We start from the raw sequence: 17,141 nt of genomic DNA, 5'->3' as shown, positions 1-17,141 counted from the left end.
AAGAGACCCCACAAGACAAACAAACAAAATATATCCTAGGCTTGTCTGCTGAGCTCAGATCACACAAGTAGGCTTACCCAGAGACCTGCACGCCTGGGAGACAAATCTGAGGCAACACGAAGTAGAAAATGTGTGTGTGTGTTAGTTATTTACAGATTAAAGAGTACTATCTTGATGAAATGATGAACTTTGGGAGGCGGAGGTGGGGAATACAGTTGCTTATTCTCTTATTGTCTTAGAATAAGAACATGACAAGGTTGCTCACATAACCCTAGCACTGCCCTAAGTCAACCGGGCTACACAGCATGACCCTGCCAAAATAAAAACAAAACAAGCAATTGGCCCTGATGGTGCATGCTTAAAATCCCAGAACTTTGGAGAATGAGGCAGGGGGATTACAAACTCAAGGCCAGTGTGAGCTACATAGAGATTCTGTCTCAGGGAAACTTAAAAACAATGATCAAGAACGCAAACACCCAGTGAAAGTTTCCTAAGGACTCTTCTTGCTTGTGTGGCCTTGACTCTAAATAGAGGGGATAAAAGGCCACTGATACTTCACAGTGGCAAGCCATCCCTCCTGATGGTTGAGGCCAGCGCTGATGGGCTGAAGATGTAACTGCGTACTGAACTAGAAGACGAAGCTGAACACCCGTGAGAGGCACTAATCCTGTTACTTTGACCACTTCTGATTATTCCATGGAGCCACGGAATGAAAAGCACCATGAAGGTGTATCATGTTTGATTTTGTTTTAACTTTTAGTAGACAAAAATTATCCTTCCATCATACTAGGGGCATCTGTTATCAAGCATGATTATTAATCTTCATTGCCAACTTCAGTAATTTAGGATCACCTAGGAGATACTCCTGTCCTGTGTCTGAGAGTCTCCAGACAGGTTTAACATGGAAGGGAAGAAACACTGAGTGTGAGCAGGACCATCTCACAGACAGGTGTCCCAGCTGAATAAAAGAAAAAGAGCCAGCTGAACACTCATCCTTCTTTCTCTACCTCCTGGGTAGGTCTCTACCTGCACACCCACTGTGTTCAGCTGCCTTCGGCCCTGGCACCATACCTTTCTTCACTATGATGGACTGTACAGTCCAACTGTAAGCCAAAACAAACTCTTTCTTAATTTGCTTTTGTTGGATATTTTGTCTTTGTTTTGTTGGAGATTTAGCAACAGGAAAATAACAAACATCTCAACTGCCAGGGTCTTAATTTCTAGACACAATCTGATTGTAGACCCTGCAGGGATAATGTGATACTATTTAATGAGAGAACTATTCAGAAATGTCGATTCTTTCTGTCTATGTAATTTATGATTGATTTAGCCAGGCCTACAAAATCTATGTACAAAATGTGATCTATAGTCTAAATTTGATATGTAAGTATACCTTAATGATGAAAATGTCAAGTCATTTTAAGAAACACGGATTTTTGCAATGCTTGTCTCCAAGCTGTCCCCATTTAATGATGTTATAATACTGTTGCATCTGTGCCACTGGAGGGCTGAATACTTTCTGTGACTATTTAGTAAGCCTGTTTTTAAGAACACAAAATAAAAAGATTCCCAGGCAATGAGAAAAAGCATATTGCCAATAGACTCGTAGGAAAGGCTACACCCTGTGAAACAGGAAGAGCACAAAGAAGGACATTTAAGATCCAAAAAAGGAAGGCTAGGAGGACGGTTCAGTGGGTGCAGTGCTTGCTGTGCGGACCTGTTGAGTTCAGATCCCTAGCACCCACGTGAAAAATCTGTATGTGATGTCATGCATTTGTAATTCCAGAACTGAGAGGTGGAGACAGGAGGATCCTGGGCTCCTAGCCACAAGTCCTTCGTTCAGATAAATGCCTCATTACAAAAGTAAAATAAATTAAAAAATAGATTAGGGAGAGAGAGAGAGAGAGAGAGAGAGAGAGAGAGAGAGAGAGAGAGAGGTGATGTGGGTAGCAATCAAAGGAGATACTCAATGTTATACTAAACCTCCTCTGTCTTTATTCTATAGAGATTTGCTCTTTAGTGGTGCAGTGTTCGGCAATGGGATTTTTCTCTGATGCTTCTGTAGATGAGTCCATGATATGAGGCACTACTCATAAGAAGCCACATTATTCAGTCAAAAGGAAGAGACTCTTAAAAAGTTAACTCTGGTCCTGGCTGAATCTTTGCAGTTACTTTCCATGACAACCCACAGCACAGGCCTATGAACCTCAGCAGCTATCTGGAGACTTGCTTACTTCACCCTGTTTTTACATATTCTTCTTACCACTTTTATTGCCTTAAAAAACATAATTATTTTCTGTTACATGTCTTGGATTACTGGAATATATTTGTGGTCCATACAGATAAGTTTTATGAGTCTACAAAGCACATGCTTATACAGTTTAACAGCAGGATAAACAATTGTTCAAAGGCTGCTAAACTATGGCAACGATTTCAGTAGTGAACCGGGATATGGGGCTATCATGACTTTACAGCTGTGGCCTGGGGCAAACTCTGAGCTATACTTCCCTGACATTCTTTATTACTGTAATGAGTATCCAAGGGGCAGTGAGGCCAGATGAGCTATCAATACTGTCTTTAGCATTTACTCAGTACAAGGTCCACTGCCTGGATTAACACTCCAACAAATTACGTTCTGACTGTGCTGTGTCTTTAGAAGGGGCTCAGCTTCTCCAGCCTCCACAGACCCCCTACTGTAGCCTCCTGCCTCTCTCATTCCATCCTTTCAATATACCTGCCTGACCCTTGTCTAGGCCTTCCCCTGGCCCCAGCTAAAGAAGCCTCCAGCACAGAAGCAGTCCAATAAAAGGAGGGATAAATAAGCTCTCTTGGAGGCTTAGTTGCTTGGCCTTGTCCTCTGGGCATACTTCTCCCTTAGGGACCAGACAGAGGAATGGATGGCAGACCTATCCTCTTTTTCCATGGAGAGAGCAAGTACTCACCTGCATAAACTCCACACTGTTATCCAAGGGAGTTTCCAGGCGAAAGAACAGGAGGAAATTTTCATCCTCAGATAAGAACATACTGGCAAGCTACAGGGGACAAACAGGAATAGTCAGGGGGCTCTTACCGGTGTCCATTAAGAACTAAAGCATGTCCTTTAATGTGTTCTACACACATCTCTCTGCACCTCCATCACTAAATCAACAGTTTATTGATATTACAAAATAAGTGTTGCTCTGAGGCTCATAATGCAGACCCAGTCATCTTTTCTGGTTTATTTTGTTCTGTTTTGTTGCTTTTTCAGACAGTCTTAATCTATGGTCAGGAGCAGCCTTTTACTTAAGGCAAATCTCCTGCCTCAGCCTCACAAGTGCTGGAATTATGAATGTGAGCCACCACACCTGGTTTAATTTAAATAATCCTAACAAGTAGTTATAAATTACACATGTTGGTGTGCACATGTGTGCGCACACACACATACCATTATTAGTATTTTTTTCTAATTATGGTAAGTGGTAGAATCTATCTCACTAATAGGCAACCTCAAGCTCACACGGAATCTCCATGTTTTATTGGTTGGTGCTATAGATTCAGTGCCACGTGCAGAAGCAGAAACTACTGCTCTCTGCCTGGATGCCAGAGTGCTGGCTATGGTTATACTATTTAACATAACTAGTGTCTACTTAACATGACTATCTTCTGCTACAATACACAAATATGTTAATTCAGCCAGCCACTGTTCTATGGAAACTCCAGTTTGGTTGATTTACTTCACCTGGTCCATGAACTAATGTAATGTCTTGATCCCTAGTGATCATTCACTGTCTCAGTACACAGGCAAGTTCGGCTGGGATTGCTAGAGTGTGTATTATTTTCTTTCCCAATTGTCCCCATAAATAAAAGTAATTTCCTCAGTCTTGTACAGTGTCACAAAGTGAGTCCAGACTGTACCAGTTTCTCACATGCTTGCGATGTAATAAAGCCATTGTACTGCCAATCATATAAAAATGTAGCTCATCCAATCACTTACAGTACAAAAGTCTTGATAACAGTTGCTATCAATATGTGTCTGACATATATTTACTATAATAGGTTCATCATTTTAGTGTATACTTTTTTAATTGCAATGATGATGCACTGTACACTTGATGTGAATGAAGCATGAACACCTGAGTTCAAATCCTCAGCACCTATGGAAAATCCAGGTATAATGTCCCTACACCTATAACCCAAGTGTTGAGGGGCAGAGGACAGATCCTAGGAGCTTGATGGTGAGTCTCCCCATCCAAGACAGCAAGCTTCAGCTTCAGCTGAGACTGCCTGAAGGGAGGAAAATGGAAAGCAATTCAGAAAGACACCCAATGCCTCCTCTGGCTTTTCCATGGGTGTTCATACATGCATATTCACATTCACATACAGGTCTATACCATATACACCATACACGGACAGACAGACAGACAGACAGACAGACAGACAGACACACACACACACACACACACACACACACACACTATTGTGGGTGGAAATGCTTTCTGAACAGTAAACTGGTTTCTAATGGGAAGAGAAACAATCTGCTGAGATGAGGACTGTGGGAAGCAGCACTGCATGGCCAAGGCACTAACTTGCTTTAGTAGGTGTTTAATAAAAGGGGTTAAAGTAAATACAGGTTTTCTGGTGTGTGTTTGTTCATTGCATTGTTGGGGATCAAACTTAGGGCTCTGTACCCGCTAGGCAGGGGCTACATGCTTAGCCTCTGTTTTGTTCTTTGATTGATTGTTTATTTTTGTTTGATTGCCTTTTAGTGTTTGTTTGTTTGTTTGTTTGTTTTGAAACAGCCTGGCTGTCCTAGAACTCACTCTGTAGGCCACCCTGGCCTCAACTTACAGATCTGCTGACTTCTGCCTCCATAGTACTGAGATTAAAGTCGAGCACAACCACACTCAACCTCTGTTTTGTTCTTCATGATCTTCAGGGAGAGATTTTTCCACCCTTCCCTAGGAGCTGATACTGAGGTCTAAATTCATGCTCAGTAAATGTTTTCTGATTGTCAAGATTTAATTTGCATGAGATGATATACGGACAAACAGATGAGGGAACGCTCCAAGAACAGAACAGTTGTAAATGTTGGATAATCTACTGAAAATGAAAGAATTGTACAGCTGCACTCGGTAACACACACCTGTTATCCCTGCACTTAAGGTGGAAGAGGAAAGGTCCAGAGTTTAAAGGCATCCCCAGCTACACAGTAAGTTCCAAGCTAGCCTGGACTAAATGAGATCCAATTTCATAAACGAATGGGAGGTGGAAAGAGTCTTTACTATTAAGTGGATAACAAAAGAAAGATTATTTCAAAAATATTTTCTAATCCAACAGCCTTGCAAAAAATTCTGATTTCTCAGTTGTCTGCAAGATGTTGCTGTCTTTTCTGTTGCTGTTCTTGATAGTTTTGTTGTTTTGAGAAAAGGTGTCCCTCTGTATCCCAAGCTGGCCTGGAACTCACTCAGTAGCCCAGGCTGCTTTTGAAGTGGCAGCAGTCCTCCTGCCATGGCATCCTGAATGATGAGATGCCAGACATGAGTTAGCATGTCTGGCTCCCATTGCCTTTTAAAGGAAATGGCTGCTCAAGAATATAAGGGCAGGAGGTGTAGACACGGAACTACCTCTTTCATCAGTATGCGGCCCTCCTTAGAGACGTCGTGGCCGGTCATCAACTGTTCTTTCACTTTCTGCACATTTTCTTCCATAAGAGTGTCCTGAAACAAACCATGTAAAGCTATGTTAAAGCCACCACGATGAAAAGCATTCAAAGCATGCAGTTCGATCACCACGTTGCTCTAACCATTTAATGATTTTGTCTTTTCCAGAAGACGGAACAGTGGCAGGCATTTCTTGATCAATCAGCCACTATCAGTATCCTCCCTGGGTGTTAGAGAAGCTGAGAGACTACAGTGGGTGTTCAAAGAACATGTTAAATATTATCTATTTGGGTAAAAGAAAGGAGTGGGCTATAATTAATTTATAAGAGTTCTTTCCAAGAATTCAGAGGTTTTACTTCTTTCTTTCTTTCTTTCTTTCTTTCTTTCTTTCTTTCTTTCTTCTTTCTTTCTTTCTTTCTTTTTTTAACTAAACAGTTCAGTTGAGGGCTCCTCAAAGTTAATTTAAAAGGAACACAAAGAGATAAAACAGATGCTGAGTTACCAAGGTATCCCAGATCCCTCTTCCCTCTCATGTATTACATTTCCTACACACCTGCTTCTCTACAGAGGTCAAGGTTAGTGCAGGGAATGCGACATATAATTAGTAGTGAGGACGGAATTGGCAAGCAAGAGCTGAGGTAGAGGTGATCCAAACATTGCCCAATTCTGAGTCTGGTTGGAATTTATGCTACATTTTTTCTCCTTAACATCGGTCTCAGAAGGCTCCAAGTTCATCAGTTATAAATTACCAGGGCCAAAAAGGGGTGTGACCTGAATATCTACCATCCATGCTTGGTACTGCAGTAAGGTTGACTCAGCCTCTGTAGCGGCCTCTGGAAACCTCACTCATTTCTGTATGTGCATGGAAGTTGTTTGTTGGCCTTGGACTAACCCAGATGCCACCCTTTCTCACTTGCAATTCTAGAGAATAGTTGCAGACACTGCTGGGAAATCAAAGTCCTCAAATAAAAAAGAAGTCTGGAATTATTCCTGTCTCATCCAGAAAACAAGTTAGCCCAATCCAGAGTTGGCCTCCAGTACAAACCCAAGGCACACTGATTTCTATTGAACACCCCATAATGCCAGCTCCCAGAACATGATAGCAAAACAGGCCTGGCCTGTGCCCTCTGTCACAGGTTACCAGAGGGCATCTTTGTCCTGATTTTCCTTCCACTGGGCTTCTCTTTGAGAGGTGTCCACAATGGTGAGGAGATGGAGATGGTAGGAAGGGAAACTGCCTAGACAGACTAGATAGACTGCAGGGAAATAAAATTTGGGGACTAACAAACAGGAGATGGGCATAAAGAAAGGCTCTTCCATAAAGAAAGTTCACCAAGTCTTCACGACAGCTATGGGAGACAGAAGAATGTCCCTGTACCTGCAGCCCTTGGCTTCACTCCCAGACTTCTGACACTTTCTTCCATGAAGGGGTGTGTGTGTGTGTGTGTGTGTGTGTGTGTGTGTGTGTGTACGTGTGTTAGTGTGTGAGTGTGTGTTTGTTGTGTTGGCTGTGGTTTGTGTTTCTGTTTTCATTTGACTGGCCTATCAGCAGTGTCCTTTTGTCCTGGGCACCAGTCCCTTCAGCTGGGCTGTTCATGCGGCACCTGTTTCCAATAGTGTAAAACTAGGCTGAAGAGCAACACCAACTCCTCTTCTCATCTTGTGATGTGACAAGAGGAAAATCCGATTCATGACCATTGCCTGTTGCTACTCTCAATCAAGCGTGTGTTTCTTTCAGATCAGTCCTAGTGATTCAGAAGAATGAAGGAGAAAATGATCAGCGTGTCTGAGGCACCTGTCTCGGGATTGCCCACCTTGAAGAAGGAAAAAAGGCTGGTTTGAGAAGCTGGGCACTGCAGACCCAGACTAATACAGCAATTTGTATACTCTTGTGCTTCTCTGAAGTAACATTGTTACTTCCAATAGAACAGAAGCTGTCCAGCAGAGTCATTAAAGCCTAGAATCAGATAGTTTTTAAACAAACAAAAAAAAAAATCAAACAATCCGGGGACAATTTAGTGACTTGCTTTTTTATTGTTTTTTCAGAGAGGTTCAACAATTAGTTGAACAACATGATTCCCGGGTGTATCCAACCGTTTGACATGTGACAAGCCATTGTCATCCTCAAAGTTCACCTTGGAGAACCATGTAGTCAAATTACCAAGAAAATTAATATTTTTACACTTACAATTTTGGTTGGACCTCATTCATTGCTATCTTTGAACTCAGGCAGCCCATGGTCATCCTTCCTTAGCTCTAACCTGTATAAGACCCTGAAGATGAAAAGCCCATCCTTGGAAGTCCTGGTACTTTGGTCAATAGAATCAACTTTATGCTAGGGAAGACCCAGACATCACTTCAAGAATATAGTCCCTGGCACTGGACTCCTGTCTCACTAGCTGCAGGAAGAAGATACAGAGTGTGTGTTTGATATTGTGTTATAAACAAGGTAGGAAATGCTCTTAACGGGTGATTTGAGCTACTGGATCCTCTAAGATGATGGTAAAACATTCCATTCTGCAGGAAGCTCCTTAAAACTAAGATCATGGTCATTTCCCATGCCTCTAGGACTGAAGTGAACATGAGAAATATAGGGATCCATTGAGTTTTATGTCAATTGATCAATATTTACCTCTTTCGTGTTTAATCATGAGAAAATTTATGAACACGTATAAAAATGGAGCTAAAGAAATGGCCAGCCATAACAGCAGCTCTTGTTGTTCTTACAGAAGACTTCAGTTAGGTTCCCTAGTGTCCACTTGGTGTCTCATAACCATCTATAACTCCAGTCATAGAGGATCTGGCCCACTCTTCAGACCTCTGAGGGCACTGGTATATAGACAGGCAGGCCAAACACTGATACACATAAAAATAAATAAAATAAAAAAATTTTAAATGGAATTGTGTCTCATTGCTTCTTATTTGTTACCTTTGGAAGGAGGAGACTCAAACATAAAAATGCAATAAAGTACATGCAGGAGAAAGAAATAAGTAAACAAGTGTCCACATACAAGTGCGGAATAAGTTTCATTCGGAATAAACTTCACAGAGATAAGACTCTGCCAAAACCAAAAAGCTCTGTTAGTATGAACTAAAGATCAAATAAAATAGCAGTTATTTTACATTTTAAGCCAAAGAACAACTAGTATTTATATCAAGGCAACCTATTAATCAAATGGATTTGTATGCTGTAGCCACACCAAAGCCATCTGTCTGGCTGAGGGCTTTGGTCTTATATTTAGAATGATTAAAATAATGATTAAATGATTAAAATAAGAGGACTGGGACAGATTGACTCTGTAAAGACATCAACCAAATGCATTCATTTGAGGATTATAAACAGGGAATATCGAAAGGCCGAGTTTAAAAATTGAATATGTTCCTCAGTGAGTTTACATCAAATGAAAAATGTGGGAGAGGACATCAGTGAGCTGAGACCAAAGCCTCTGGTGACAAAACAGAAAACAGTGGCTGGATTATTTGTGTCACACTGAGAAAATATTGTGGGCCCCTGCGGTGATTGTCAGCAATCCCCCTTCTCTTCCTGGGTGCCTTTCTTGACTCTCAGAACCAGTACAGTGAGGACATGGCTTGTGATAGTCTCCAAAGTCTGGGACTTGGAAAACTTGCTCTTACAAGCTGAAAATCACCATAGTTTGTTTTCGATCTCAGGGGTTTTTAGATAATTAAGAAATATATCTTCAGTTACCCATTGGTGAGTGTTAGGCAAAGGGGCTGCATAAACAACAACAACAACAACAACAACAACAACAACAAAAAGACTGGGAAAGATAAGAGCCCAAGGAGACAGCATCCTCACGAGAACATGTGCACCGTGGGCCTTTCACCTGCTAGAATGCACATTCCACTCACACTAGCTCCTTGTGAAATAAGAAGAGGAAGACGTGGTTATTCACACTCTGTGACATTAAAATCAAGAACCAGGGTGTTTCATTGGCAACTTGGTCCCAGCATCTGTCTGGACAATGGTGGTTCTGTTAGATGCTAACATGAATGGATTAAGGAGTACCTAGAAACATGACAAACATTACTGAGTCAGTCTGTGAGGTGTTCCCAGAAAATTTTTTGATAGGAACCTGTGTAGACTGGAGAGTGTGATGGGTAACCTTAGTTGTGAAGTTGGTGGAGTTTAGAGACAATCCTTTGAGCAAGTTTGTGAAATGTTTCTAGAGAAGTTTAACTAAGGAGCAATGAGCCCACTCCCATCCCCAAATGTAGATGGCACCACCACAAGAGCTGGGGTCTAGTAGTAAATCAAACTGAGAAAGTGAGCTAGGTACCAACACACAGTTCTCAATGCTTTCTGGCCATGGATACACAATGTGACCAGCAACATCATACACCAACCATGCCTTCCTCAGCATGATGAACTGTATCCTTAAATAAACTAGCCAATTATCCTTTAATAAAGCAAGTCAACTTGAAGCTATTAGACTCGAAATGAACCCTTCCTTCTCTAAATTGCCTTTGTCAAATATTTTTTCATGAAATAACAAAGTAACACAGAAGTATGAGTGGGTACCATCCTCATGGCTAGGGTAGAGAAAATGAACACAGAAGGCAAACTTGCCTCCCTACTATGCATTAAAAACTGCAAAGTACTCATGCCCTGCCTTGAATATCAGAAACCCATGTTTTCTGTTCCCTGGCCTCCGGGGGTTGTTTCAGCACCTTTTCCTCGAGTTCTCAGGAAAACTTCCTGCCTTTAACTGAGGGATACATCATCAGCTTTCCTGATTCCAAGGCTTTACGACTCAGACAGAACTGTGCTATTGCTGTTCTGTCATGGGGCTTCCTATCCACCCATAAGACAGTTCCCTCATAATCCACCATCACAGATTGATGCGGCTGCCTCAGTGTTTCCCTTGGGAGAACACATGTACATGCACCATACAGAAACTGAACTGAACCTGGAAGGCCACCAGGCCAAAGTTCAGTTAGTTTTAAAGTTAAGACCTGTGTCAGGACAGTGAACACTTATTCATCTCTGGAACAAAGTTTCTGTTGAATAAATCAACTGTCTTTATACTGGTTTGGGCATTGTCATGGGAAATTAACAACATGGCTGTTAGTGGAAAATTAGATGTCAAGGCAAGTCAACATGAAGCTGTTTAAAGGAGCAGTCATTCTTAGCTTGAGCCTTAACGTCTATCCTTTTAGATCTCTAACCACTGAGCCCCTGATGACCCATCTCTTGTACCCAGTGCCAAAGACCCCAGCATCCTCTCTGTGGGATTCCCTTCAGTCTTATCTGATACCTCATAAGGGCAGGTGTAATAAAGGAGTGATGAGACTGGAGTAATAAAGAGCATCCACAGCAGCCGATGGTCCCTTTAGTCTGGCCCCATCAGAGGCATTATGGGAGAAGTAACCGCACATCGTCTGAGTGCTCGGTGAAATTGATGAGCAAACAGCTCACCCATAGAAACCTTAGAATCCTTCTCTCAGAATAAATAAACACTGTGTGTGTGTGTGTGTGTGTGTGTGTGTGTGTGTGTGTGTGTGTGTGTGTGATTTATTTGAGACAGGGTCTCATGTAGCTCAAGCTGGCTCTAACTTGTTATGCTATGTAGCTGAAGATGACCTTGAACTGCTGATCCCACTGCCTCTACTTCCCAAGTGTTGAGATTTCGGGTGTTTGCAGCCATCCCTGGCTTATGCAGCACAAGACATAAAACCCAGGGCTATATATATATTAGTCAAGCACTGTAACAATGGAGCTACCTCAGCCATCGAAATCCTTTCTCTGGGGTATCAGTGATGTTTCTCTTTGGAAAAGAGCATCCTGTCTTAAAGTCTGAGAGCTTTGAATAATGTGATCTTCCTCTGTGTGCTTATCCCCCCCCCCCCCCACAGTTGAGTACATGTTGTCTGAATCATGGGTTCCTGCAAAACCATAGCCTGGGCATTTACAGATTCAAGTTCAGAGGCTTCAGAGTGCATTGCTGGCATGGGAAACTGAGTGACAAAATGGCAATAGGAGCCTCTGCTGTGGGATTCCTCCTCAGCTAGACCCATGGCTCACACAAAGGCAATAATAAAGGCTGGAGAGAAGCAAAGATCTGGGAAGGGAACAGAAGGACTGCACAGATCTATACCTGTCTTCTGTCACCCTTTGCCTTACAGACTGCACATAGCATGAGAGAGAGAGAGAGAGAGAGAGAGAGAGAGAGAGAGAGAGAGAGAGAGAGAGGAAGAAGAAGAAGAAGGAGGAGGAGGAGGAAGAGGGGGAGGGGAGGAGGAAGAGCAGGAAGAAGAGGAGGAGGAGGAGGAGGGGGAGGGAAGGAGGAAGAGGAAGAAGAGCAGGAAGAGGAGGAAAAGGAGGAAGAGGGAGAGGGAGAGAGAGAGGGACAGGGAGAGGGACAGGGAGGAGGGAGGAGGGAAGAGGGAGGAGGGAGGAGGGAGGAGGGAAGAGGGAGGAGGGAGAAGGGAGGAGGGAGAAGGGAGGAGGGAGGAGGGAGGAGGGAGAGACCAGGCAATAAGGAAAGAGGCCCAGAGACTGAAAGAAAAGGAGACCAAGAGTTGAGAAGAGGAAACTTATGAGTAAAAAAATAAAGATCAGAAATAGAATTAAGATGGGGACACAGGAAAGAGATGGAAAAGGAGAAATAACAGAGTTGGGGGATAGAAGAGACAAGAGAAACTTTGAAAAGCAGAGTGGAAGTATGCAAAGCCAGAAGAGGGCCGAAGAAATGGGAGAAACACACAAAGATCACACAGAGACAGAGAGTTCAGAGAGATGGGAACGAAATAACAAACACTGACAGATCTAGAACACAGAAGTGGCCAGGGCAATGAGAGACAAAAGAGGCACAAAATACAAGAGGCAAACACAGAAAGACCAAGGGAAGACTTTGGTTTGCTTTGCTTTGTTTTGCTTTGGTTTTTATTTCTTAGCTGGTGGTCCCATCCTTTAATACTTTTCTCTGAACTCTTTGAGGGTGGAGAATCCATGCCCATGGCCATGGTTCCAAAGTGGGACTATGTAACCCTTAATGTTCCTCTATGTAAAAGTACAGAAACCTAGAGATAGACAATTTATGTAAACACAGCAGTCCCAGAGCCTCTCCTCCTGAGATGACCACCCATCCAAAGGATTTCTCTCCGTGTTGAACATCAATCACAGGCTGGCCTCGCCTTTGGTGTCTCTATGTTATTTTTTTTTTTCTTCTTCCTTTGGTATAAGAACCTTCTAGAACAAATCCACATCTCTCAATGCCAGGTTTACCATCTGAATAAACTGCTTTACATTTATATCTGATTCTGAGAATACTGGTTTTGTTCTGGTTTAGCAGTTCATGAGAATTCTACAACTTCTTTTAATCGAACAGATCATGGGGAAATGATTTTAAATGGTTTGTTTGTCATGTGTGAACGTGGAACCTTACATCTCATTTTGATCTATGAGTTACCCTACCTTTTGTTGAAATCCATTAGCAGAGATGTAACCAAGGAAACAATGAAATTAGAGTTGACTGAGTCCACAAAAGGTAAGCAGTCTAACTGCATGACAGATGTTTCCATAAACATCCGTGGCCAGCACGCCCAATGTGATGGCACCTTTTACAAAGCCTGCCTAAATCTCTTTATGTTGCTAGGAGAGAGAGAGAGAGAGATGTTACATGCGAAGAAAAAACGAGGTCATACTGGATTATAGGTTCAAATCAGCACAAGGCTCTGATACTCGAATTTTGCCGAGAGACACATACGCGAATGCCCTGTGCTGTGAGTACTTACCTCGGTGCCAGATTTTGCCAGCAAATGATCAAAGAAGGCATCCAGTTCTGTCTCTTTTATGTAACCTTTTTCTAATGCAAGAAAATAAACATAAATAAGCATAGTCACTAAGATAGAATAAGTGTGACAATATTTGTCTAAAAGAATATTATAGGTGTGAGGCTTGAAGTAGTGTCACATATAGCCCAGGCTAGCCTCAAACTTCTTATGTAGCTGAGGAAGTCTTTGAACTCCTGATCCTCCTGCCTCTACCACCCAATGGCTAGGATCTCAGGCATGTGCCACCACATCTTGCTATTTAGATTTGGGTTTTATATCTTCTATTTTCCTTTTTAAAAGGTTTGTGTTTTAATTATGTGAATGTGAGTGTGTCTAGGGGGTTGAGGTGGGATGCAAGTCTAAGGTAGGTGCCCTTAGAGACCAGAGGTTAGCATCAGATTTCCTGAAGTTGAGTTCAGGTGGTGGGGAGCCACCCAACATAGGTGCTGAGACCAAACCTGAATCTTCTGCAAGAGCAGTATATAATGTTAGTGGCTGAGCCATCTCTGTAACCCTCACACTTTGTTGTTGTTGTTACTTCAGTATCTGTCTACTAATATATTGAGAGGAGTCAATACTAAATTCTAGCTTTTGTGTGTAAACATGCCTTTCAGACAAGACAGTGTGTGTGTGTGTGTGTGTGTGTGTGTGTGTGTGTGTGTGTGTAATTACCAATGGACAAGGCCAAATGGCAAACAGATCTGTTTTATTTTCAAGAATATGTTGTGAAGTAGAGGGACATAAATCTGCATGTTGCTAAAATTCACCCTCCATTGTAGAGAATGGAGACTGGGTAATGTGACAGTCACTAATGAAAAACTGTCACATTTACAAAGCACCACAGATTGCTGAGTTTCATCTCAACAGCCTGGAATCTATATGCGATGATGTTTGTTAATATATTAACTGCACGTCAGTCACACAGCCACAGGTTGGGAAGCAGGAAAGCCCTCAGTCTGCTCAGAATTTTTCAGAAGCTTTCTTGATATGTAAAACCAGCATATGCCGAGTGTACTCTACCAGGCATGCAGAAACTTTTTCTATAGGGAAAGGCGCTTAGGAGAAATTCCAATTCCCTCCGTGTCTATGCTAGGTGCTCAAATGGCCAAAGGTGCTCACCTTCCTTGTCGAAGCGCTGCCAGATCTGCCAGAAGCAGGCAGCATCCAGACGGGCTTGAGTTTGTTTGCGTGCGTTGTCCATGGTGCTGATAGGGGTAAAACTCGCCTAGCCTCGACTCTTCAGTCCACTTCCTCCCTCTCTAGCTGGGTACCAGTGGGCAAGGCAGGCTCCAGGGCGTCCCGGTTCCTTGGTGTCCCTGAGTAGTTCGCAGCCTAGATGTCAGGCTCTAAGAGGCAACCAGCAGGCGTCCTCCTGACTTGCCCCGCCCCGCACGCCTAGCCGATCTCAGCGGGACTCCTGCCTGTTAGCTGTAGGGGGAGCAGATGGGGTAAGGAGGTTGTCGGGGGCATCAGACAGAAAGAAACTGGGAACTGTCTCTCCTGTCCACGGCTCACTGCCTTTCCGTTTAAGTTGTTTGTCAAACTCACGAAAACATTCTCTTCAGTTTGACTCACCTTTCAAACTAATATCTCAAGGGGTTTTCTGGAAAGGGCTATTCATGTTTAGTGTTGAAAGAAGTGTCAGTGCTGGCACCTTATGGATCGGATGAGACGGACACATACTGTGGTGGGGAGGGAAGAAGAGAAACGAAGGTGTTCAGAAGTGGCCTCTGAATGCCGAGCGAGGTATCAGAAAACACACACATTACTGTACTGAAGTGTACTGTAGGGACTTGCTACTGCAGAATACTCTAGTCACTGTGGCTTGAAGTGGTGCCATTAAGATGCTGAAGGGAGCCAGGCATGGGTGGCACACACCACACCTGTAGCCCCTGAACTCTAGAGTCTGAAATAGGACTGCTGTGACACACAGTGAGTTCCAGGGCAGCCTGAGCTACAAAGTGAGACGCTCTCCCCAAAACAAAACAAAAACACCCGCAAAGAGAAACGGACCGCTGAAACAAAAATAAACCTAGCCGCACTGTATCAAAAAGAGGGTCTACCCAACCCATGCTATCAATGATAGAGTTTTCAGATGTTTGCAAATGACTCCTTAGAGACACTTTACGATAAAATGACAGCCACCATTTAAAGGGACACATCTTCTAATGATTAAAACTGTTGGCCAGTGGATTTCTGAGAGAATAGAGACTACCCTGGTGACTTTGGACTTAAAACATCTTTTTAGGGAATCAGTAGAAGGAGTTTGGGAGTTAGGCAAAAATCGAACTAGATGTGGTGACTTGCACTCGCAACTTCCAGTATTCAAGAGGCTGAGGAGCACTGAGTTCCAGGCTAGCCTGTGCTGCCATGTGAAACAACAGAGAGATGAGGAGAATGAAAGGAAAAAAAAATGGTAAGAGTTGGGCCAGGAGTACCCTTTCGTCGTGGTCTGTTGTTAGCATTCAATTTATTTCTAAAGAGCACATAGATGTAAGCTACTGAAGCCACAGTAGTAAAAAAAAGCATGAGACTCAATAGTTCCAGCTCAGGATCCTGGTTGAACCAGGTGCTAATTCTGTGATGGACCACCATTTCCAGCCATCTAAGCCTCTGCTTTCATATTTTGAAATGAAGAGTACAATGTCTGCCTTGGAGGGTCCGAGAAACACATGGACGTGCCCAGTGAATCACAGCTGCCGCTGTGTTGTTGCCTCATGACGGAATGACTGTGTTCTTTAAAAAGAATTTATAAAAAATAAGCAAAGTTTGAAAAATTTGTAGTCAAGAGCAGCCTAGTGTGACATGATGTTGAGTGTGACGTTTAAAATTTCAAATAAATATGAATTGTAAATAATAATATTTAAAATAGTTTAGAGGAAGATAGACTTTGGGTTCAAAATGCAGCTTTGCAACTGACTAGCTGTGTGATGCAAGACAAGTTATTTAGAAGCACTTTGTTTGTTTTTGTTTTGTTGAGTTTTAGCTGTGTAAGACTAATAGCATTTGCCTTGTGGGTTTGTTATAATGGTTAAATACATGATGCTATAAACTCTTAGCACAGTATATAGTAAACAGTACAAATTACATACTAAAATGATTGATCTTCCACAGAAACTTATTGGTAAAATAAACTTCAGGAGTTTTGAGGAATATCGTTTAGGTTGAAGAATGAAAACTATAACCATCACTCATGAGGAAAGTGCCAGATTCACAAATTGGAGAAGTGCTTAGAGGCAGGAAAAGGGAAAGAGCTCAGAATTTATAGGGATCATATGTGGCCATTGTTTGGTTTCAGACCCTGGGACAAAAGACTGAGGTTCATATTTTACCTATCAAAAGCAGACCTGGCCTCCCTGTTCTCCCAGCATCCCTCAGTCCCTACCTGGCATACCCTGCCCCCAACCCTGAACTTTCCAGTCCAGCAGCTGGGCTGCCCTTTCCCCAGAGGCTCCTCCCTATACAATCCAATCCAGATACTTTGTTCTCTCTCTCTCTCTCTCTCTCTCTCTCTCTCTCTCTCTCTCTCTCTCTCTCTCTCTCCCTCTCCCTCTTTTCCCATTCATGCCCCCTTCTTCTTCTTCCCTGTCTCCCTCTTTTCCCCTCTTCTTCTCCTTCTCTTCCCTCTGTGTATGAAAGGCTTTTCCCCCCTCCTCCCAAGATGACTTCCCTGGCTCAAGAGAAGCTTCCCAATAAATCTGCCTT

At 42.7% G+C, this 17,141-nt stretch overlaps 1 protein-coding gene across 1 annotated transcript in view; it reads right to left on the bottom strand.

Annotated features, from left to right (window-relative positions):
• Scgn (secretagogin, EF-hand calcium binding protein) overlaps positions 1 to 14,815 on the bottom strand; it is a 36,601-nt gene extending 21,786 nt beyond the window's left edge. The window contains exons 1-4 of the mRNA XM_034511158.2: positions 14,556 to 14,815; positions 13,398 to 13,468; positions 5,604 to 5,696; positions 2,943 to 3,032 (exon numbers count right to left, since the gene is read on the bottom strand). Coding sequence (XP_034367049.1) covers positions 2,943 to 3,032; positions 5,604 to 5,696; positions 13,398 to 13,468; positions 14,556 to 14,637 — 336 coding nt within the window. The 5' untranslated portion in view covers positions 14,638 to 14,815. The remainder of the gene's footprint in view (positions 1 to 2,942; positions 3,033 to 5,603; positions 5,697 to 13,397; positions 13,469 to 14,555) is intronic.
• Between the last annotated feature and the right edge of the window lie 2,326 nt (positions 14,816 to 17,141).

This window comes from Arvicanthis niloticus, chromosome 8 (genome assembly GCF_011762505.2).
Source record: "Arvicanthis niloticus isolate mArvNil1 chromosome 8, mArvNil1.pat.X, whole genome shotgun sequence".
NCBI lineage: Eukaryota > Metazoa > Chordata > Mammalia > Rodentia > Muridae > Arvicanthis > Arvicanthis niloticus.
This window is presented reverse-complemented; position numbering and strand designations above follow the sequence as displayed.